Below are 25,090 nucleotides of genomic sequence, written 5' to 3' on the forward strand. Positions count from 1 at the left end.
CCAACATCATAGCCTTCCAATGAGGTTGGGCCAACACCTCTGCCACGGTACGTGGTATGTCAACCAAGGAGAGAGATGCCAGAAAAGATCAATAACTAGGAGTCAAACGATGATCTGAAGTAAAATCAGTGATAGAATAAGCCACTGTATTACAGTATCTAGTAGGCAACCCTGCAGTGCGCTTCTCTTTCCAAATAGCAATAGGTGGAGTATCAATTCTATCACTAACGGGTAAATCAACATCAATATGAACTGGTATAGTAGGAGTAGGAGAGGGCCCAATACCTGGTAAAGGTGAATCAGTGGCAAGTGGTGAACCTGGAGAGGCAGAAGGCGCTTGGCAGTCTGGGGGAAGAGGTTGGCGCCCTGGGTATCGTCTTGTATAGACCTATAAAGGAGGTGGAACCAAAGGTAAAACTAGAGGAGAAACCAGAGGCTCTGGCTGAATGCTTAGCGGAAGTGGTAAGGAAATAGGACACATAGATAAATCCATGGTAGGAAAAGGATGAACTAGAAAACACTCCCCCTGAGATAGAACATCGCCTGAAAAGAACGGAGCGTGTTTGAAGAAGGTAACATCCATGGAGGTGAAACATCGATCGCGATGAGGGGTGATAACACCGATAGCCCTTCTGAGTATGAGAGTAACCCAATAGCACACATTTCAAGGCACGAGGATCTAGTTTAGAGATAGACCTAGTGACTTGAACGAAACAGACACACCTATAGACACGAGGTGGTACCTGGAAAGCAGGATGATCAAGATGAATAATAGAATACGGGGTGCGAAAGCCGAGAGCTCGAGATGGAGATCGGTTAATGAGGTACACCGCTGTAAGGACAGCATCAGACCAGAAACACGAAGGAACATTCATTCCAATAGACATAGCATGAGCAAGATCAAGAATATGATGATTTTTCCTCTCTGACTTGCCATTTTGCTGCGGAGTCTTAGTGTTAAAGGTTTGATGCAAAATACAATTGCCATCACAGAACTTTTGAAGACAATGAGACATAAATTCTCCACCCTGATCGGAACGAAAAACTTTAACTGTTGTACCAAACTGAGTACGAACCATTCCTATAAAAGTCTGAAAAATTGAGGAGACCTCATCCTTGGATTTCATTAAATAAACCCAAGTACACCTAGACAAGTCATCAATAAATAACACAAAATAACGAAATCCTAAAATAGAATTGACCGAGTAGGACCCCAAACATCCGAGTGCACAATATCAAACAAAGACGAAGTTTTATTATTGCTTAACGGATAAGGGCTACACTGATGTTTAGCCAGTTCACATGTCTCACAAGATAGACTTGACATGGACACTTTGGAAAAAAAAAAGACAAAAACAAATAACGTAGATACTCAAAAGAAATATGACCTAAGAGGTGATGCCAACATAACACCCGCTTGACATTTTTAGTACGAGAAGAAGACTCTAACTGGAGGGCATGAGGAGAGACAGAAGAAACAAGTCCATCCAACACATATAAGCCACCCTCTTCACGTCCATTGCCAATCACCTTCTGGGACACCAGATCCTGAAAAACACAGTAAGATGGATAAAAGGTTACACTACAGCTTATATCTCTAGTGAGTTTACTGACAGAAATAAGATTGGCGGTCAACTTTGGGACATGAAGAACATAAGGTAAGGAAAGGGAATCAGTAACAGGGATACAACTCTTCCCTGCAATAGGAGTCTCAACCCTATTGGCAAGACGAACTGCCCATTTCCAAGAACTAGATGCATAAGTCCGAAAAAGAGAGGACATACTAGTCATATTATCAGTGGCACCAGAATCAACAATCCAGGGTGAAGTCTGGGATGCATAAGCACTATTGGCAGATGCAAAATTACCTACATGAGAAACCCCTGGTTGAGAAGACAGAGAGAGAAACTATCGGAACCCACTAATCTCTTCTGGAGAAAGAACACTAGAAAACCCTGGTGTATTAGAGTCAGCATATAGGTGTGCTGATGACTGAGATGATGAGCGTGGTTGAGAACCAGGACGACCGTGTAACTTATAACACGTTGCCTTTACTTATAACCAGGACAAGAAGCTGGCAGTGGCAAAAGACCCGGTAGTGGTGCCTGGAAAGTTTGTGAAGAAACTGACGGTGGTGATGGATAAGCATAATGGACTACCATAGCAGAAGTCTTGGACAGAAGACCAGTAGTAATATGAGGCATAGGTACTCGACGACTCTGATCAGAGAGACAATAGGCGTGTGCTTCCTTGAGAGTTGGGAACGAAAACTTGTCCAACAGATGAACAACAGCATACTCAAACTCAAGATTGAGTCCAGCAAGAAACTGAAATACTCTATTCTTCTCCACAATCTTTGCATAAATCTCTGCTGTAGTAGGTGGAGATGGAATTGTTTCACTCGGTGCACTAGCTGGCCATTCAATGAAGCTATCATAATGAGATAATTCTTCCCAACCAGATTGAAGTCTCGCATAATACGCCCCCAAAGATTGGGTACCCTGTTTGAATTTCCCAATCTCATTAGAAAGTTGGAAACTCCTTGCATTATTCTGTCTCTGAGAGTATACCTTACGAAGAGATTTCCAAATTAGATGTGCAGTGTTTGTAAATAAATAGCCAGCAGAAATCATTGGTTGCATTGAATTAATCAACCAAGTCTGCACCATAGAATCGTCTGAGAACCACTTAGCATACTTCGAATCAGTTTCTATAGGTGCTTTCTCTGTGCCCAGAAGAAAGCCTATCTTTCCACGACCGCCAACAAACAGTTTTACAGACTGTGCCCATCAAACATAGTTCAAGCCATCTAGTAGCTGTGAGATAATTTTGAGATTCGGATTATCATGAACAGAGTGGAAGGACTGGACATCTTCACTCATTCCAACCGAAGAAACAATCGAGATACTAGACACATCTTCAGTATCCATCTAGATAAATTAATTACCTCAACAATAATAAATAGATCTGAGATTCAGATCAACATCTATCGCATCTCGCGACTAGAAAACAAGAAACAAACAAAAAAGAAAGTGTGGAAGCTTAGGTTGCGATCAGAACAACATTATGAGAGAGATATGAGACATAGTTGTACAGATCTAAGAAAAACGAACCTAGAGAAAGCGGCGGCAACGTAAATCAGATCAAAAAAGCAATCGCAACCTCAGATAATTTGGCTCCAATACCATGTAGAAGCTAATTTAAGAGAAAATGAAGTGTATGAGAGTTCCATCTCATCACTTTCTATTTATCTTATATCTTATCTTATCTTATATCTTATATATAATAGGAAAACTAGCCGCCGTTTATTATAGGAAAAATCAAAAGGATACTAGCCTATAAAACTCAATGTGTTTAGAAAACAAGACACCATTTTGCGGTTTCCCATTTAAAAAAAAAAAAAATCGTCATCTTCTCCATTCCCAGATCCTTGGTTTTAAACCCAAACTAGCCGCCCGTTCTTTCCTTAAATCAAAAAAAGGATACCCAAAAGTTTCACCCACTAAAATTTCTACACTTCACGTTTGATGGGTAAATTGGTAATTTAAAATATTTCCAAAACTATAAAACTCAATGTGTTTAGAAAACAAGACACCATTTTGCGGTTTCCCAATTTAAAAAAAAAAAGTAAATCGTTCGTTCATCTTCTCCATTCCTGATATTCCCAATTTCCCAAACCCTTTGGCAACCAACCGAAACATAAATTTAAACCCTGTTTTCATTTTCCCAAATCAAAAGCCTCACTTTCTATATTTTCTACAGATGAAACTTCATGAATTTTAAGCTTTTGAAGACTCACAACATCCCAATTTTAAAGGTAGAGTTTTTGAAGACTCCATGTTCAGTTTATTTTTCATCCAGGTATGCCATCTTATCCATTCTTATCATAAAGAAAGTGCCTCTGTCTTCATTCTAACAGAATTGAGAAAAAGAGGCAACTCCCACTCCCAAATTCCGAGATATAGTTCGATCCCCCCAATATTTGTTTCTCATTGTTACGACTAAGAAGATCTTCTACCAAATCTTCAAATAACAAACTTCTGGAATTTTGGTTCCCAACTTTCTCTTCCTAATTCAAAGGTTCCATCTCCTTCTCATAATCTCTTTTTATTTTTATGTGAGCAGATTTGTAATGAATATATAGTAGTTGTTTTTGTTCCCAATTTTGCAATCATTATATCACTGTTTGTACAACTACTTATTCTTAATTGATGAACTTTAATTTGTTTTTAATCCATTAATTGATGAACTTTAATAACTTTTGTAATGATTTTCTCTTGTGCACCTTTTTTTTTTCCTTTTCCATTTGTCCTTTACTTAACCATGAATTGTTTGATTAAATGCTTTATTTGGTGTTTATGTCTTCTCCTCGTCTTTCAATTTTTAGGGTCATCAATGCTTGCGTTAACATATATGATTTTTTGTCATTTCATTCCCCCTATATTCTTAAAGAGTGGAAAATTTGCTATTTCATTTATTGCAGTACTGATTGATCATTAGCCAAGGATAATATGGTTAAATTGTCTTCTTCCTTATCATTTTATTCAGTTTAATGACGCTTTGAGTTTGTGTGTAATTTGGACAACAGAGGATGCTAGGTGCTGAAAGACTTCTTACAAGAAATCACCAATGGATTCCCATTGGATTAGAGATAGAAATCGCTATCATAGCCATTTAAACCAAACTGAAGGTATAACTCTGCTACAAATATGACTACTTTTCACATTAAATTGTTATTTTGGATTTTTATCAATGGGCTTCAATACTTCTTCTGCCATAAAAAATTTAGTATTGTTTCTTCTTATGTCGTCTGATTTCATGTGAGGGAGTAACTAACTTTTGGCTATTTGACATACTTTTTTCAGAAGGATCAGAATTTTTATCTGGTGTAATTGTTAAGAGAGATGACTAAGAGTGAAGATTCTGGTAGTCCTGGATGGAGTGCTGCATATTTTATGCATCATCGAGGATGTTCGCGAAGTTTGCCGCCGATAGAGCTACTTCTTCTTCTGCAGCCGCTTCTCCCACGCCCTTCTGTATTTTCAATTAAAGATGACAATAGCCAATTTCAGAAATTTCAACGCCAGCTCACAAGGGTATTAAAAGGCTCCTCACCTCCTTCTTTCAAAGTCAAGAAAGCCGCATATAATCCCAAAGTTTTGACTAGCCTGAAGCGTCAGTGGGCATGGTTTCAGTTGCATGCCATGGTATGCTAATCTCTTTCTTTGTTCTTCTTCTGATCAAGTAGTTGACATGAATTATGCTTAAATTTTCACTTATTACACTTAGTAGGACAACATAATCAATCATTGATAATCGTTTGTGTTAATGAAATCGGAACTTAAATATCAAAGTGTGAATCTTCTTTATGGAAACTCCCGACAAATTTGATGGCAACATTGTTTATCAATCTCTTAAAAAAAGTAGCACTTTAGTCGGAAAAATGAATATGCAAAGGTGCCTTCCAGAGAGTTCATTTGTTGCAAACGTAAAATTCATTTACCTTTGTGTTTCTTATTTAGTCTCAAGTGATTTGTCGACTCGATTATCTATGTTTTGCGGTCACAGATCTGTAAAAAGATCCTTCGAGGTCGCTTTGAGAGCATGGTAGTTCTTGGACTGCATCCTAATACTTGATATCCGCACTTGAATAGCAGATTCTTGGGAGAAGGTCCGAATTTTTATTCAAATTTCATTTAGGTTCATTTACCACTTCCTTTGGTAAGCATAAATCGCTTGGTTACGTGGGTTTTTTTATTCATTGCCAATGATATGATGTCGCACCACATGAGGTTAGTTCAATTCTTATTGTTTGTTGGTTTGTTTCCTCCCAGATTTATACATGGTATTTCCTTTGGTTGATTTGATACTTTTTACTTAACAAAGGCATGTGGAGAGAAGGGGCAACATAAGCAAGCAGGTGACCATTTGCAATTTTTTAACATTTTCTTAGTGTTTGATTTGATTTGATTTTTATTGTTTTATTTTAATTTATTTTATTGTGCTTTTATTTCTTATATGTGAAACTCAAGCAGCCTTGGATCTTTGGCTTCCTTATATATTCTTGATAATGGGTTTGAATGCAAATTCTTGAGGGTTTGAAGGTTGTACCTATTTCTGTAGTTGGTTGATTCTTAAAATTTGGTATTGGAGCTAGTTTTGGAGTCATGGTTAAGTGCTTTGAATTGAAGAGAAAATGATGTTAAGGGAGAAGGGAAGCTACCTAAACAATAATGAGTGTCATAATGGAAAGAGTTATCACTACCATTGGAATTCTTAAGCTAGACGTGGCTAAGGTTTATTAGAACATGGTTGTAGTGCATTTAGGTGAAGGTCAAAGCTGCTAACATGTGTACCTTGAAAATGGCGTTAATGATGTTGTGACACTTTGTTGTTAGCAAGCTACTTTGTGATGTGGTCTTGGGACAATAAATATTTACTGTGCAAGCACGACGCGTTAGCTCAAAAAATTTGTTCTATCTCTTTAGAGTACTAATACGTCATCTTTTAAGCTTATTTTCCAATTTCTTTAAAAATGAACTATTCAAAAAGACTGGCAATCGCGGGATCAAATAGTAAGTGCTCTTAAAAGTAACAAATTCACAATATCATGAAGAGAAAAATAATCAGACTTTGTTGGTTATTGTGTTAGTAAAGTATGTTTTTTTACTAAATTACATTTGAATGGTTTATAAGCTTATCGTCCTTTTTATTTTCTTTGAATGTAACTATGTAACCATTCTATCTTTAGTTATTCTACTTCTCATCTTCTCGGATTGTTATTTTTGTATTCCTTGATTTGATGTTCTCAACTACGTCTTATCTTCCTGCAGATGCGAAGAAATAGATTCAAGCTTTTGCCTCTCAGCGATGCTTTGAACAAGTGTAATCAGAGCATTCAAGAACAGCGATAGCTATGTAGTCAGAACTCTTTGTCTTGAAAAGTTGGTTTAGCTTCAAGAACCGTAGATGTAGCTGTCGAAGACTCCCCTCTTGGGCATCACATGATACCGCATGTCGGGCCAAGTTCGACTACAACGTCTATCTCAGTCAACTTGGAGTTAAGGCTCGATCTGTCTTCGTTGGGTTTTAAGTTTCGGGCGGAAAATGGAGACCCAAATTATTCCGAACAGTCTCCTCTAGAGCTGAAGCCTAACCTTACCTTGCTAACTATTTGGTTGCAAAGGTATCGACTACCCACTCTTCTTTATATTGTCTCTTCATATTCTTTTTAAAACTTATCAACTTCTGATCTCAATTGAGTGTTTTCATTTCCTGTATTGATTGCATTTTTTTTGGTTTATTCTGTTATGGTCCCGCGGTAGCGTATAATGCAATTCTAAGGATGATTTTTCTTCTTCCCAAAATTATCATTCCAATCTATTTTTTTAATTAAGGTTGATGATTCTCGATTCTCATGGTGTTAATATGATGTAGAATGGAGTTAATATTATGTTTCCTCTATGTTTATTGAGAACTTTTACTTTTTTTTTAAGTCTGCAATTCTCCAATAGGAAAACTAGGTTTGATTTTGTTACAAAGCCTAATTTTCAATTTTTTTGTTTGATTTCAGTTTTTTGTTTTATTTCGGATTAAAGTTTTGTTTTTTTTAAACAGTTATTAGTAAACAATAGAAGTGTACGATTATGCTCTACGAGACATTGTCTCAATTTTAAAAGTTTTGGAACAAAGTTTAAACTCAACAAAAGCTATCAAATCTTTTGTGCGATTATGTACTGATCTTCTCTATCTCTTTAAGGTAATGTTGTTTTAGTGTTTTCTTACGGTAAGTTGGGTTTTAATTCCTTAGATGTCATTGATTTGAAAAGTGTGATTGGTTTCGGTAATTGTCTCCCTCTTTCTAAGTTCAAAAATATAGGAAACTTTTTTTTGTATTTCTTCTACAAGTTATCCCAACCTTTTTCTTAGTTCTCAATTTTTATTTCGCGGATCGCTTTCATAGCCATGAAGAGTTCAAAGCGCAACGGATAGGAGGATTAAACAGTACCAGGCCCGCGTTAAATATGGATTATTGGCTTAAACTCGAGGAGAAACATGGTTCTTTATTACGGATTCATCACGAGGATAAAGTATTAGTTAAATATGAATTTGATCAGATTATTGACGACATTAATAAATAAGACTTGAGTTAAATCGCCAAAGCAAGTAGGAAAGACGTGGATGGGCTTTTGGAAGACGAGGTTTCTATGTGCATGCTGTTTCAGCTTATCCACGCTTTGAAAATTGTTACACACACAAATATATATAATCTATCTAACACAAATTTACATATAGTGATGCATATCAACATGAAAATGAACCTTTTAGCTTTTCTTACCAAACTATTGTCTTCAAAACCTATGGCTTTAGAATTACATTGTTGGTTGAATGTATAGCTCAGGAATCTAAGTTTACCTTATTTTGTTTGTCCTTAGATCATCACGGCTTACTTTCCAATTTGTGTTGCTTTTACTAATAATGCCTTCTTTTTTTCCACTTCTAACTAAAAATGTTTTTGTTGAAGTAGTGGAATTAGGACATTTAAAATGGAATATCTCGAGAGCCTCAGCATTTCAATTCGGAGCTCATTTCTTATTTGAAAATGGCGTATCGGTGTGCCAATTTTAAGAAGGTGGAGCAGATATTAAAAAAGGTAGACAATTCTGAAAAAAAAAGTTGGAATTGTGTAAGACTAAACTTTCTGATTTGTCAATGGCGCTTGAAGAGAAGAAGAAAAGTGATGCTGAGGTGGAGGATAAGCTTGGTCAGTTGGAGTGTGATAAGATTGCTACTGAAATTCTGGTGGAGAAATATAAGACCATCTGTGACGAGCTGATAGAAAAGGTAGACCGTTTAGAAGATGATTTGGGAATGTGTAGGGGTAAAAGTTCTGAATTGATGATCGCTCTTGAAGATAAGAAGAAAGTGAGTATTGAATTCGAGGATAAGCTTTGTAAGTTGGAGGGTTATAAAGTTGCACATGAAAATGAGCTCAAAGAGTATAAGATAGTCTGTGAAAAACTTAAAGAAAAAGTAGCCCATATGGAAGAAGATTCAAAGATGGTGACAGAGAGAATCAATTTTATGGCGAAAGATTTGCAAATTTACAATGATAGATTTTGTGAATTGCTTATTGCACTAGAAGACAAGAAGAAAGAGACGATTATATTGCAGGATATGTTACAGAAGGTGGAAATTCTTAAGCATAATGTTGAAAGGCATCTCGTGCAAGATATATGAATAACTGCTATGAGCTCAAAAGAAAGGTTGCCCGAAAAGAAAAAAAAAGAACTTAAGGTTGTTTATGAATGAGAGAGGATGGATACGCATTTAGTCAATTTGTTGGGGAAATGTTGGGAAGTGCATAAAGCAAAACAATATGAGTTGTCGATTACGCTTGAAGAGAAAGAGAGAGTGTATTGCATTGAAAGATAAGCTTGGTATGTATGAAAATGATAAGATTGTTACTCAAAATGAGCTCAGGGAGTACAAGGTGATCTGTGACGTGCTCAAAGAGAAACTAATCTGCGTAGAAGAAAGTTGTAAGATTGTTTATGACCGTTTATGAATGAGAGAGGACTGCGATGGGGAGAATCAAAATTTTGTCAGGTGAACTTGAGAAATCCAACAAGGATAAAGAAGAGAAACTCACTAAACCAAATGAAGAGAATGCAGTTCTGAAATGTGAGAAAAGAAAAGCCGAGGATGAGCTAGAAGCACAAAACGAAAGGTACAAACTGTTGGAAACCAGAGTGAAGATGCTGGAGCGTGAAACTTCAGAGATAATCTCAGCCAAGGCTATTTTGGAAGTAGGAGTTCAAGATTCCCACGACAAGGGGGAGAAATCTGAGAATAGAAAAAGAGCTTCCTTGAGTAGTGATGGAAGGGAAGTTGATTCTATTTGCTCTTCTCCAGTCGATGGAAGTGATCGTAAGTTGGTGGTGAAGTTGAAGCTATTAAAAATATCGTAAGAATTTCTTAAACTACTTGTATGTTTCTTTTGACGACACTGCAAGTTTGTAAAGCTAGCATGAAACGTGTTTGGTTAGGTGCAAAACCGTGGAAATGCTTGCCATACTCATTGTGTTGGGCCATTGCCTGTTGGAAGAACTGGAACGATGTATTTTCAGGACACTTTGCCTTTTGCAAAAACATGAACTCGAACATTTTGATTTTGGTTGTGATAACACATATGGTTGGAATAACTCATTATCAATTTATCCCGGTGGTTCAGACTGCTGAGACCTTCAGTATATGTTTATGCCAAATAACCTTAATTAGCACGTGTAGTTTGGTTGCAAATGAACTTAGCATCGGGAAATTCTCACTGATTTGTCTATGCTAATAATGCAAGTGCTAGGTTGTTATGTTTTCCTTTTAACATCAGAGTGCGTCATTGATTATTCTGTCACTTTCTCACTTGGTTTATGTACATGAACCTGATATGGTATGCTTTATCGTTTTTATTGTTTATGAAGGTAATAAAGAAGTGAAATACAAGCCATCCGCCCTCACGGGTGCCCCAAGCAATGTTATTCAAAAGGAGAAAAATATTAATGGAACACGAGGTTAATAGTTTGCTACTAAGCTGTGTTTTTCTATTTAAGCATTCTAGGTCCCTATCCTTGACTCCTCGGGAATATCTACTAGATTGGCCTTTTTTGTTTTTGCTCTTTACATACGGAAACAAATAACAGACATACCCTTTCCTTTCCTTTAATGCTTTCCTTCAAATCGATTGCCTGGTCAAGTTCAATGAGATTTCTACTAATGAGGTATATATATTCACCACGCACGCTGGTGGTTAACCATTTAGAAGGCTAAGGTGTTTGAATCAAGGGAATAAACAAATTTTTAAACATTGTTTCCTGTACTTCTATAACCGTGGTTACATTGATCTGTTTTTTTCCACTGCCATTTGTATTCACTGATAGCTCAAATTTATTTTATTGTTCAAAATTTTCTATTACATCATTTTGACTTCCAATAGTTTCACTCCCAATAGTTTCACTTACAAATATAATCAGTAACATTGTCTACATTTTCGGATCCCGCATGCACACTTATGTGCAATCAAAAATGAAACTTATGACCGTAATTAAAGTTCAAATGGTAATTTTTTCTAAATAAAAATATAATATCATGACACGGTAATTTTTGCCTTAGTAGATACAAAATACACTGTGCAAATGAGCATTTTTGGTTTGGGCTTCTCTTCCAACTTTTAATTTTGACTCCGGAATGCTAAATGAAAGGAAACCTCTAAGGTTCTCATCCAGAATACTAGATGGGGGTTTTATTCAACATGACACCTCTGACATACATAAGTTCCGTTTATTGGATGCAATATTAGAGTTTTTAATAACAGTCCAACAAATTTTTTTTTATGAAGAACACTAACATTTTTCCCAATACACCAGTCTGTATTATGGATGTTTCTATAATCAAAGTTGTTGCCGCTTGAAAAATTGTTTCTATAATCATCTACGCATAGCTTAGTAAGTGTGCACAACTGATAACGCTTTTAATGCCTCTGAACTCCTTCACTATCCATTCTGCACCTGTTGCTAACTACTCACTACATTTAATTTGACTATCAAAGAACCAACATTCCATTGCATTATGTTAATCAAGTGGAAGCCCGACACGTGCCAACGAACTGCATGTGGAGTTGGGTGATAATAGCATTTTCAAAATGGAGACCAATAACCAATGCAAAAATTGATCAAAGGATTGTGCGACTAACGACATGGTTAAACAGATGTAATTCAATGATGCAACTAGCATCTATAATTTTTTCCTTTTGTCGCCTCCATACAGATGATTTGAAAAAATCATCACTCCATCATTTGAATCATTCAATCTCTATATACATGAAATAAGATCCACATTATATTGAAAGTTTTTAAATAGTAATCTTGCCACATAGACATCTTACAAAAAACTTTTATTTACACATTCAATTCACTCCACATACTATATCCGACTTAATAGATTTATATATAGAACAAATATTAACAGTGTCCAGTGTATTTTTTCTAATTGTTTCTCATTGTAATCGTTTCTAAATAAATAAATAGAAAATGATTTTTGTTAGCTAGCTACAATTTCTTTTTCTGTCTAAGCTACCTATTTATTTAAACCAACCAAAATATTTAGAACAAAAAAAAAAAAAAAAATTGATGGATTCACTAGATCATTTTAAAGACAATGATGAAAAAAAGATTATTCTTCTTACATTTTTTTTTTTTTTGAGCTATTTTATTCTCCAATATAGAATAACAATTATTTTGCACACCATGATATAATATTCTTATATCTTACAGGTAATACACTCATATGAATCCAACAATGTTCCTCAATCACATATAGATGTTCGACAAGATAATTACACAACCAGCAGCACAAAGATTAACTTCATCAACATAATACCTATTTTTTTGGTAAATTAGTTTGTGGCATATGCACTAATAATTATATATTGACTAAGTAACAGGCAGTTAAATACCTTTTCGAATATATTTACTCGCAATATGGCAGCGCAACAAAAATCAAAGTAGACAAAGAACACAACTAGCATATTGAAGTGTTTTTTCTTATTGAAGTTTTATGTCATACCTTGATCTGTATTAATCTAAACCATGTTACATAATATATCTATCCAAACAAATGTAATATGTTACTAATTTACATACGTTCATTCCTTTGATTGCTCCACCCAAATCTTCTTTTCTAGTACGTGCAACGCATGTGCCCATTTACTAGTTCAAATATAAAAGGAGTCCTAAAAGAGCAATAAGTTAATTACAGAATTAACAAAAGTAAATAACAATACTATCCTGCTTACAGTAACCTGCCTAGTCTGCATCCGTGAAAGCATGGACTTGGACTGATGATTTTATAGAGAAAAACAACCCATATGTCCATAATATCGTAAGATTCACTTAACAGCCACTCCAATTATGATTTGAGACACTTTATTCACACAATAACTAATGTCGGGTCTAGTTTGTCTGAGATATTGGAATGCCTTACAAAATTCTTCAAAATATTTGGCGAGTCTGTACGTGTTAAAGATATGAAACGGTCCAAAGGTCAAGCTTCCGTACTCTGTGTGCATCCTGAATCTGCAGTTAAATCGCTTGATGAATTAGACAATTCAGTCTTCCAAGACAGATTATTACATTCTGAACGAGCAGATGAGAAAAAAATCTTCTGGAAGGGCTGTTGCTGCTAGCTCGACGTCCAAATATTTTAAGCACCTGAGACAAGTATGTAGGAAGGACTGAGTCAGAAGATAAGTGGATTAGTGGAGACACACAGGCATAGAACAGTTTGTTTATGCGCCAGGATACTGCTGTTGAATACATTGCTCGAAAACTTGGTGTCAGGAAATGTGATTTACTTGATCAAAATGCAGATGATCTTGCTGTGCGTACTGCTTTAGTAGATGCACAAGTGATCGCAGATACAGATCGAAGTAAGAACAAGATCAGAGGGAATACTTAGATTGAATAAAGAAAGTTTACGAGTTAAAGTACTTACGGAATGTTAAGGATTTTAGTACATCAATAATATTTGATACTATTTCAAGTTGATGTCTACTTAAAAAAAACAAAAAAACAAAAAAACAAAAAGGTGATGGTCTAAATTTTTTGCGATGGAGGCTTACGCCTGAGGTGTACACTTCAAGAACGCCTCACACACTGAAGCGTATGCTTCCATTGCATAAACGCCTTACTCAATGCCTTTGGGGTGTTTTAGGTCCGCCTCACCTTGAGACGCGCCTCGAGGCGTACGCCTCAAACGCCTTCTAAAACAATCCACCAGTCCAATCCTAAAACCTTTGAGGACTAATACAAACGTCTCATTATCATATTCGAAAATAAATAAATAAAATAAAAAATACAGTCTTATAATCCATATAAACACACTATATATATTCTTTCTGTTTATTCAACCTGAACAATTACATCACCATGGAGGGAGGGATGACAGGACGAAATATTGGGATGGCCATCGCTCGTAACTTGAAGAGGCATACTTCCACCAACATTATTTACCGTTAGTGTGTGACTTTGACTCTGGGTAGCAGGGACTAGAGGGGTTATCAAACTCGAAATGTTGCATCCAGTAGGAAATGACCATTGAACTTGACTCTCTAATGATTCAATCTTAGAAAGCAGTTTCAAGGCAAATCTTACTCTCTGTTCAAACTCTTCGGCAGGGCTCTCAGTTATTTCTTTGAATATAGCATTTGGTAATTCAGCTAGAAATATATGCAACATGTCAACAAATATTTGTTCCATATGATTATATAGATCCTCAACTGTTTTGTATCGTCGACGATGGATCAAGTCTGTGATGGCGCCAACTTCTTTCCATACAAAATCTGTACGCTTCGTATTCTTCAATTCTGTGATGATTGCACGTGCGCGATTGAATTCAGAAAGAGTACCATATTTTTTAATAATTCCGCGAAGGGGCTCAAAACTATTACCAATCAACACAGCTTTTGCGAGCTTGGATTTCGTTCGATTTTTTAGGCTTCTAGAGTTGGTTCTAGTTTCAATAAAATCAATGATGGTATAAGCTTCACGAAAAGTTTGTTCTAGTGGTTTGGTTAGCTTATTTGGTATGGAAAATGTCGCAATTTTTACAAGCAGCGCCATTGCTAGAGAAGACACTTCAATACCCGCTTTGTCAGGATAAACTAAATCTTTTAGTTGCATGCTATGTAATTGTCGAGAAGGACTTTTTCTTGAAAGAACTTGAGACAGAGATATTGGAGGTTTGCTTTTACCTACCTCAACCAATCTGTCGATGTCCTTCAAGGCTTTCCACACCGTCCATCCATCCAACTGCTTTTCCCTTATCCCAATCAGGTGTGTGAACTCTTGCATCTGCTCTCTGTTATCATATTTGTGCAAGCAACAACGTCTTGCGAACAAGAACGGGGATAGCATAAAAAGAAATGCTACACAGAAGACGGAGAGCACGACGTCAACCACTAGTTTAAGGTAGAAACCACACACAACCCATAAACGACCTCCTAATATGATCGGGTTATTTCTTATCAATGTATTTGCTTGTATATCGACCGAGCTTGTATCTGCTGACTTGAGTACAAAAGCAAGTGTGAACCATCTAAAGCAGACGGCAAGGCATCCTGAAATGTTGGTGATAATCTGGATCATGACTATTAGCCAAATTGACCGATCATAATCGGAAACTCCTCCACAAACCTTGGTTTTCCTCAGAATTAAAGATCTATGTGTGGCTTGAATTAGAACAACAATAGAAGTTAAGCAGCACCCAGCCACAATAGAATAGTAGTCATGCCTACATATGCTGAACTGAGGATTGGAGTCAAAACCATATAAATAACTTACTTTCAATCTCTGTAACATACTTCCTTCCACCTTGGTAATGAGTTTTTCGTCAGGATCAACAGAAGGTTTGGTGTAGAGTTGCCTGTACAAACTCTGTTTTGAGGTATATTTTATTGGGCGTATTTTTTTGCCAAGGGAAAGTTCCCCCTTGGTAAAGAGATTCTTATTGAAATCGAGCGACAACTCCTTTAGGCTATTGATATTCATAGCAGAGTACCACTGGGCCCAAAGCAATACTACCATAATACACATGATTATGATATGCTCATTAACAAAGAGATATATCACGCCGGTGGATATCTGCATACAGATATTGACCATGATAGTGATTACCAAGATGCTCAAGGCAACCATGTTTGTCAAACATTCGGATTTTCTGTTGTCTCCTACTGAAGGATTGAGGAAACCCATTGAAATGCATATCAATGTAGTTCCAGTGAGTTTTGAAAGTTGGTCTTTGGCACTGGGCATAGGCGTCGTTAAGTCCACTGGAAGTTTTGCGCATATGGAAAGCAGGGTTAAAGTAACAGAGTTAAGTGAGAAAAGCCGGCATGGTATCCATCCCTTCTTGTAACGAGATGCGATTATAATATCATAGAGCATGAATAACAAACATACCGAAGAGCCTGCTGCTATGTACAAGCCTATCACTGGAACAAGAGAAGCATACTTGGCTTCATCTAGCTCTCCGTTGATGCAACCATTTGCCATTTTCTTTCTTCTCAATCGATCTGCCTCACTATGTAACCTTAAAGGGTTCTCTATATATCGTGACAAATGGATGGAATTCCAATCATTTTTTATGAAGTCACTGTCAGAGTACTGTTATGCCTCAGTTTTAGGTTTAACAGATTGGCAAGCTGAACACGGGTCAGTTGTAATTTATTTTACGTGTAAAGTCAAGTTGATGGCTCATCCTGTCAATTCCTAACGTTGTTTAATACAAGATACATTATTTATGCAACTTCCCCTGTTAAAGCCCAGAATGCTACATTTTTTTATCGAAAAAAAAAAAACCCTGAATTTATAGTGACTATCTTTCCAACAACTTTCCTCAAGTCAATGAGTCAAATTACTTTGATTTAATCTCTGTTTGGCCGGCATGAAAATTTGCCTAGCAACTGCTAGGAAAAGGTAGCTGATGTAAAGGCCCAACAGTTTTAGTACTTTGCTAGGAAAATCAAGTCTCTTAAGCCATATTACTCAGTACGTGAAAATTTACATTATTCTGTTTATTCAACTTGAACAATTACATCACCATGGAGGGAGGGATGACAGGACAAAACATCGGAATGGCCATCACCCGTAACTTGACTCTGGGTAGGAAGGACTAGAAGGGTTATCAAACTCGAAATATTGCATCCAGTAGGAAATGACCATTGAACTTGACTCTCTAACGGTTCAATCTTAGAAAGCAGTTTCAAGGCAAATCTTACTCTCTGTTCAAACTCTTCGGCAGGGCTCTCAGTTATTTCTTTGAATATAGCATTTGGTAATTGAGCTAACAATAAATGCAACAGGTCAATAAATATTTGCTCTATACGATTATATAGATCCTCGATTGTCTTGTACTGTCCCTGGTGGATTAAGTCCGTGATGGCGCCAACTTCTTTCCATACAAAATCAGTACGCTTGGTATTCTTCAATTCTTTGATGATAGCACATGCTCGATTAAATTCCGAAAGAGTACCATATCTTTCAGTAATTTTGGGAAGAGAATGGAAACCACTTCCTATCCACACAGCTTTTGTCAGCTTGTACTTCTTTCGGTTTTTTAGGCTTCTAGAGTTGATTCTAGTTTCTATAAAATCAATGGCTTCATAAGCTTCACCAAAAGTTTGTTCTAGAGGTTTGGTTAGCTTATTTGGTATGGAAAACGTTGCGATTCTTACAAGCAGCACCATTGAAAGAGAAGACACTTCAATACCCTCTTTGCCAGGATAAACAAGATCTTTGACTTGCCTGGTGTGTAATTGTTGAGAAGGACTTTTTCTTGAAAGAACTTGAGACAGTGATATTGGAGGTTCTATTTTGCCTACCTCTGTCCATCTGTTGATGTCCTTCGAGGCTTTCCGCACCGTCCATCCATCCAACTGCTTTTCCCTTATCCCAATCAGATGTTTGAACTCTTGTATCTGCTCTTTGTTATCATATTTGTTCAAGCACCAACTTCTTATCACCACGAACGGGGATAGCATCATAATACTGACAAGATAGAAAACAAAGAGCATGAATTGACCTACTACTTCAAGGTAATAACCACACATAACCCATGAACGAGCTCCTAAGATCGGGTTGTTTCTGATCAAATTGTTTGCTTTTTCCTTGCCCGAGCCTATATCTGCTGACTTAAGTTCGAAGGCTAGTGTAAACCATCTAAAGCTGGCAGCAAGGCTTCCGGATATGATGGTCAGAAGCTGGGTCATGACTATTATCCAAATCGACCAACTATAAGTGGAAACTCCTCCACAATCCTTGAATTTCTTCAGAAATAGAGATCTATATGTAGCTTGAATTAGAACAACAAATGAAAATAAGCAACACCCAGCCACAATAGTATAGCAGGGATTCCTACATATCCTAAACTGAGGATGGGAGTCAAAACCATATAAATAACTTACTTTCAATCGTTGCAACAAACTTCCTTCCACCTTGGTAATGAATTTTTCATTAGGATCAACAGAAGGTTTGGTTTTGGTATAAAGTTGCCTGTAGAGACTCTGCTTTGAGGTATATTTTATTGGGCGTATTTTTTTGCCAAGGAAAAGCTCCCCCTTGGTAAAGAGACTCTTATTGAAATCAAGCGACAACTCCTTCAGGCAATTGATATTTGTAGCAGAGTACCACTGAGCCCAAAGCAATACAATCATAATACACATGATTATAATATGCTCATTAACAAAGAGATATATCACGCCGGTGGATATCTGCATACAGATATTGACCATGATAGTTACTACCAAGATGCTTAAGGCAGCCAAGTTCATCATGTTAGAATAGTTGAATGATCACAGCAACTAAAGTAGAACAGAAGGAACAGTAGCAATAAAGAAACAAGGACAGCAATAACTGGGAATAACCAAGGCGCGGATTAGGGTCAGTCCCTTAAGGAAAGATTTCAGCCCTTCCAATGGTGCGAGAAAGGCAACAAATGGCGTCTTCCTCACAGATTCAATGGTTCGGCGGCTCAACCCAACCTCGAGGCCTAAGGCAGGGACCCAAGTGAGGCCTTAAAAAAATCAAAAAGCCTTGAACAATCTAAACGAGACTTCTTCTATAAGAAGATTCTTATAGAATTATTTATTACTATGAATGCCTAGTTTATAGGATTCTATGTAGATTATACACCGAAGATGTTTAAGAGTGATTCAATCAATTAGAGAGGCCTATTTATCGAGAGTTTAGTTGAATGATTGAAATTAAAGTCCATGTTTTCGTGGAATTTAAGGCTTTTGTGTGAATCAAACTCCTATTTTCTAGGAAATTTCTTTTTGATAGTGCGTAATTATACACATACCAAACTTTACTAGGCCTTTTTCGAGTGTGGGCCTTGGGCGGTCGCCTATTTCACCTTAAGGATGAGCCGACACTGCAATGGTTAATGCACTTTGCACTAGAACGGCACTACCCTCTAGAACAAAGAATATAACTCTCTCTGGGCGGACACGGAAGAAGAAGAAGAAGAAAAAAGGACTGGTTTGAGTTTTCGTTTCTCGAGTTGAGTTTCGATCAAGTCTATTTTCTATGGACTCACAGTCCTATTTATAGAGGTTAGGAGAAAGAGAGACCAACTCCTAATAGAACAATCAAACTTCGCTCAAGAAAAGGCAAAACAAGTTTAGGCTATTGGTCAAACCACTACCCACAACAAGAAGCCCAAGCCCCCCGAACCCTACCCGATGTGGTGGATAACCAATGTGGGACTATCTACTATGCACTAAAGTGGCGAGAATACCATTTGTTCATCTCCTCCACTTTGCACACACACTAGTATTTAGAAATACACAAGAGATTCCAACAATCCCCCACTATTTCAAAATACTAATAGTCCCCACTATTTTGGAATAGGATATTACAAAAGAAATGGGTTAACGAAATGCCGAGAGAATCGAAAAAAACAATGCATAAGATACCGGTGCTTTTACGATTGAACGGTCATAGGGTAACATGTCTTATAATACGTGAAAGTGGTGGATTAAAAAATCTTTGAACCAACATTCCCTTGTAGTAAAATAGAGGACATGCACCCACATTGCTCTTTCATTATATGCCCGTTTCAAGGTGTTATTTGCGCTTTTTGGCCCTTATTTGCTTTGTGTTATGTGAATGCTCTAGAGTACTTGCCGAATACTCATAAGAACCGAATTCAGTTCTACATTCACGTAGGTGGATATCCATCAAGTGTACATAGCGGTTAGAATACACTATCTCATAAAAATAATGGACTATGGATTCCATTAAAGAGTAAAATAACTTCGACCTTTTCTCATTGCTATTCAAGTTATACAAAGTATACAATAATGCTATCTAGTCATAGGGTGGGGGGGCCTCAAAGAAAGACAATAGCATACCGGAGGCGGCGAGGTGACTTGTTTTTCCTTTGAACCTAATTCATGGGATCTCCAATCACATAGGTGGGGTTGCCCGTCAAGTGTAAGCCCTCTATCTAAGGCAAAAGTCCCATCCCCTCGACGTTATAACCACTTGCCTCCAAAGAAGTGGTGCAATTAGACATGTGGCCAAACTAAGTCCAACCTAACATAATCTCTAGCGGTTGCTTGATTAAGTTATATCTCAACTTACATGTATTCTTTTCCCATTGCACATAAGATAACATGTCTTAGCTATTGCAATGAGAAGTTACAAAAGCATATACACATCGAGGTTTTTTAGAGCCAATGGGAAGATTTGCCAAGAGGTTGCTAACCCACTCAAAGATCATCACATGCCTTTTCTAAAGGCGATTAGCTTGGATGATATCCAAGACACTCAATTTCCACCAAAGGTAAACACATAAACATTCTTTGGATCCAGGTTTATAACATATTACCCTTCTAACAATGATGGAAATCTACTAAATATCGGTCCATAATCAATGGCTCTGCTATAGTACTTGGATAATCGACAATATACATCAAAGTTCCTTATAAGGACACAATGGGTTATCATTTCGGATGCCATTAATGTAGGCAATGTCATGTCTCACATACATTATCCATCAAGTACAATTGGCTACCAATGATATTGACATATTTAGTATGAGAAAACACAAGGAGATTATTTTTCATAAGATGGATATTTGCCACAAAATGTGTTAACACATGCTTACTATCATAATACTCATACTTTTCAATGAAAAATATTTCTACTAAGTGCTATAACAATATAATGAGACCAACATGAGTTTTAATTCCTATATTCACGGTCATTCAATTCATTGCCCAAAATTCCCCTATACCATCCGGCCGGTCGGTTTAAGGTACTGCTGTGGCCTTCAACCATATTCAAACGCGTCAACATCTTGACAACCTGAATATAGCGATTCAGAAATGAGTTTAACAACATAATAAACTATCATTTTCAATGACGGTTTATGACGTGTTTCAAATAGGAATTTCTCTGTCTCATACACATTCTCAATGCTAGCACTCATGATATTAAATCATCTAAACAAAGAGAGATTAACACATATGTCTTGCTTTGCTCTAAAGAAAGTACACATTTTTTTTTTTTTTTTCAACAACGGTACTTTGACATCCATATGACACTAATATGTTGTTGAATTGCTCATGCCATTTATAGGCGCTTGAATCAACTCATACAAAGATTTAACTAAATTGTATACCTTCAGCTCATCACCTGGTACTACTTGGTATTGTAGTTCCGCACAACTACTCAACTAGAGTCTTTAGAATTCTGTAGAAGAAATTCTAGTTATATGAGCAAGGTGTCAAAATAGTATAAATTTTGTCTCCATTGAAACCCCTTGGCTATTATTATTAACATTGTATTTTGCAATACAACTATCACGCTTTTAGTTTTCTCTTGAAGATCCAATTCAACCTATAGATCCCCCAATAAATCAAGAGTCCAGTTTAGAGGAGTTGTATCCTTCAAAAAGACACTTCTCATAGATAGCACAACTTCCTTATAGGTTAATGAATCTTCCTTAAGAAACATATAAACATCATCACCGTTAATGGTGGAAATACTTATTGATAGTCTTCCAAATTTCTTGTGCAGAAATAATGGGATTATCTTATGTAGTTCATTATGAACATTCAACCACTCTATGCCAATTTCTCGGAAAGCACAACCTCAAATAAAATTAGCATATAAGACATTCAATAATAGTGTGGTATCTACAAAATTGTTATCACTCATGACAACTGAAAACAAACATCACTATTATGAGTTTCACCAATGAACATCTACTTGATAATTCTAGGTCTCAAAAAAATATATATATTTCTTTTTTTAGATTCATTCACAATAGCCTTGGCAAGACACCCCCACATTTTGAAACATTTTTAGATAGGCCCAAGACCTTTCCATACTTTGTAGTTCGATGTCTTTCCAATTATCTTGTGAGATGAACTATGGTAAAACGATTGTCATGCATATGGGTCACTACCCCCACGATTCAATAGTTACTCAACCTAATCAAACTTACATGCAAAACACATTATACCGCTACAAACACTAAAAGAAACAACAACAATAAAATGCACTCTTATGACAAGAATATACTTTTACTTAAGTCTATGATTCTAGATCATATTAAACATAGTCATATTATGTTCATGCTATCTATATGAAAGGAAATCCACAAGTGATTCAAATGAATTTTAAATAATAGAAGAATTAGATGAAAAAGGTTTTACCCGAGATAATATCATTATCATCCTTCTTTTCATCATTCAACATTCCAACTGTCATAGGGGAGACAATCCACGACTTGTACATCACATCCTTGGCTATTTATCCATAGTCATAGGAGGATAATGCCTAATAAGACAATCTACAAGCGTTACATCTCCTTGTCTAAAATAGTCACTGGAGGATATTGTCTAAGAAGACAAACCATTACCTTACATCTCCTTGACTAAATTAGGTTTAAGAGGATATTGATTGTTTCCCATATTGTTTCCTCTCGTAGACAACGATGCTCATTACTTAATAATATATGACATGGTTAAACTTCATGTCAATGTTAAATAATGCATTCATGCCAAACATGGTAAATATCATATCATAGGTTCGGGAAAAGTAAACTTTTAACTGTACCCCTCACAACAAAAAGTATACAATATTTAAGCAAATCTAGCCACTGAATATGCAAAACAACTGAGGACTCCACTTCCTCTTTTTATATGAGCTCAAGTAAGATAGAATACCCTATCAACAAGACCTCAAGTACTACCACAACATCTAATGGCTCAATCCATTAATGTCTTCAACTAGAAAAATTTACCAATAAACTATTATCCAAGTTTAAAAAGTAAATCCACGATGATTAATATCCAAAACTAGCATGCTACACAACTTTAACATATGCTATATTGGATATAAGCTACAAGTTACTTCATCTAACATGTATTTTCACAACAGTACAATTATAACCATCGTCTAACAACACGTTCACTCAATAAAGATAAGCAATTATGCATTGAATACATTATAATTACTATCCAAGATTTGAGTGTGGTTGAGATTAACTATCTTAAGGTCTCTCTTAGACCATCTACATACATCTACATATGTACAAAGAAAATTAATATCAAACTACTTCTAGTCAAACCAATTAATTCCTCAGTGATAAACACGTATAATTTGTTGACTAGGTTATTAAAGAAGTTTAAGCTTAGGGATTTCCCTCCTAAGAAAAACTAGCATGCAACTCAAGGCAAGAATATCACCATATAATCAAACCAAAAGAATTGCAAAGAGTGAAAGAATACGATACCTAACCGATTGAAAAATCGGATTACCATATTTTCCTCCTAGAAAAAACAGTTCAAAAGAACTGTAATTCTGAACCAGCTCATGAAAAATTGGGTATCAAGCCTTATACCACTGGAAAGCTCTTTGCATCAGCTTTTCAACCCAAAAAGTGGATTGCAAAACCGAGTTCTGAGCTGAAAGTTATAGCAGTTTCCGTAACGAGTGACGCAGCAGTCAAAAAGATGAACTTTGACGTTTTTCTTGATAGAAATCTCATATTTGACTCCCACAAACGTAAGAGAAAGGTCTACAACCATATAGGGTTTGATAAACCACAAAAGATCAATAAATATTGAATCTTTAATTGGTTTCCCTAACAAAAACGAAATTATTAGAAAATTTCTAAAGTCATAACACAATAACACAAAAATAATTCAAAGTAAAAGACTTATCTTTTGATTGCCGTATTAAAGCACTCTCCTTTATTCTACTACAAAACTCTTTCCTTAAGATTGTTAGAATAGTTGAATGATCACAGCAACTAAAATAGAACAGAAGGAACAGTAGCAATAAAGAAACAAGGACAGCAATAACTGGGAATAACCAAGGCGCGGATTAGGGTCATCCTTAAGGAAAGATTTAAGCCCGCTTCCAATGGTGCGAAAGGCAAGCAAGTGGCGTCTTCCTCACGATTCAATGGTTAACAGCAGCCTGACTTTGCACTAGAACAGACTACCCTCTAGAACAAAGAATATAACGCCTCTCGGGCGGCCGAAGAAGAAGAGAAGAAGAAAAGGACGGTTTTGAGTTTTACGTTTCTCGAGTTGAGTTTCGATCAAGTCTATTTTCTCTATGGACTCACAGTCCTATTTATAGAGGTTAGGAGAAAGAGAGACCAACTCCTAATAGAACAACTTTGAAACTTGCTGCTTTCGAAAAAGGCAAAACAAGTTTAGGCTATTGGTCAAACCACTACCCACAACAATGAAGCCCAAGCCCAGGGCCCAAACCCCACCCGATGTGGTGGATAACCAATGTGGGACTATCTACTATGCACTAAAGTGGCGAGAATACCATTTGTTCATCTCCTCCACTTTGCACACACACACTAGTATTTAGAAATACACAAGAGATTCCAACACATCAAACATTCAGATTCTCTGTTGTCTCCTATTGAAGGATTGAGGAAACACATTGAAATACATATGAAAGTAGTTCCAGTGAGCTTTGAAAGTTGGTCTTTGGCACTGGGCATGGGCGTTGTTAAGTCCACTGGCAGTTTTGCGCATATAGAAAGAAGGGTTAAAGTAACAGAGTTAAGTGAGAAAAGCCGGCATGGTATCCAGCCTTTCTTGTGACGAACTGCGGCTATAATATCACCAAGCATGAATAACAAACATACCAAAGAACCTGCTGCTATGTACAAACCGATCACTGGAACGGGAGAAGAGTACTTGGATTCATCTAGCTTTCCGTTGATGCAACCTTTTGCCATCGTTCTTTCTTCTTGATCTGCCTCGCAATGTAAGCTTAAAATAGTTATCTATGTATCATGCCAAATGGAAGGAACTCCAATCATATTTTATGAATTCAATGTCAGAGTGCTATGTACCTCAATTTTAAACTTAGAATATTTGTTGGCATTTATAGTTTAATTTACATGTAAAGTCAAGTTGAAGACTCATTCTGCTCAATTCCTTACACTGTCTGATGTAAGATATATTATCTATGCAACTTCCCCAGTTAAAGCCCTG

The 25,090-nt window shown here is 36.5% G+C and overlaps 1 protein-coding gene across 1 annotated transcript; it reads right to left on the bottom strand.

The window, feature by feature from the left end:
• Nucleotides 1–12,579: 12,579 nt before the first annotated feature.
• LOC147499127 (uncharacterized) lies at nt 12,580–24,960 on the bottom strand. The gene is made up of 3 exons (XM_086563423.1): nt 24,448–24,960; nt 16,011–18,397; nt 12,580–13,262 (listed from the first exon to the last, which is right to left on the bottom strand). The coding sequence occupies exons 1-2, from the start codon at nt 24,829–24,831 to the stop codon at nt 16,625–16,627; spliced, it is 2,157 nt and encodes a 718-aa protein (XP_086419549.1). The 5' UTR covers nt 24,832–24,960; the 3' UTR covers nt 12,580–13,262; nt 16,011–16,624.
• Between the last annotated feature and the right edge of the window lie 130 nt (nt 24,961–25,090).

The sequence above is a fragment of the Coptis chinensis genome, chromosome 5, assembly GCF_015680905.1.
Source record: "Coptis chinensis isolate HL-2020 chromosome 5, ASM1568090v1, whole genome shotgun sequence".
In the NCBI taxonomy this organism is placed as follows: Eukaryota; Viridiplantae; Streptophyta; class Magnoliopsida; order Ranunculales; family Ranunculaceae; genus Coptis; species Coptis chinensis.

What these genes read in the sequence shown, in the direction of transcription:
- LOC147499127 (XM_086563423.1), bottom strand. Translation starts at nt 24,831, where the DNA reads ATGGCAAAAGGTTGCATCAACGGAAAGCTAGATGAATCCAAGTACTCT. An exon ending in TCTTGTGTATTTCTAAATAC is followed by an intron (nt 18,398 to 24,447) that starts TAGTGTGTGTGT and finishes TTGCTGTGATCA; the next exon opens with TTCAACTATTCTAACATGAT.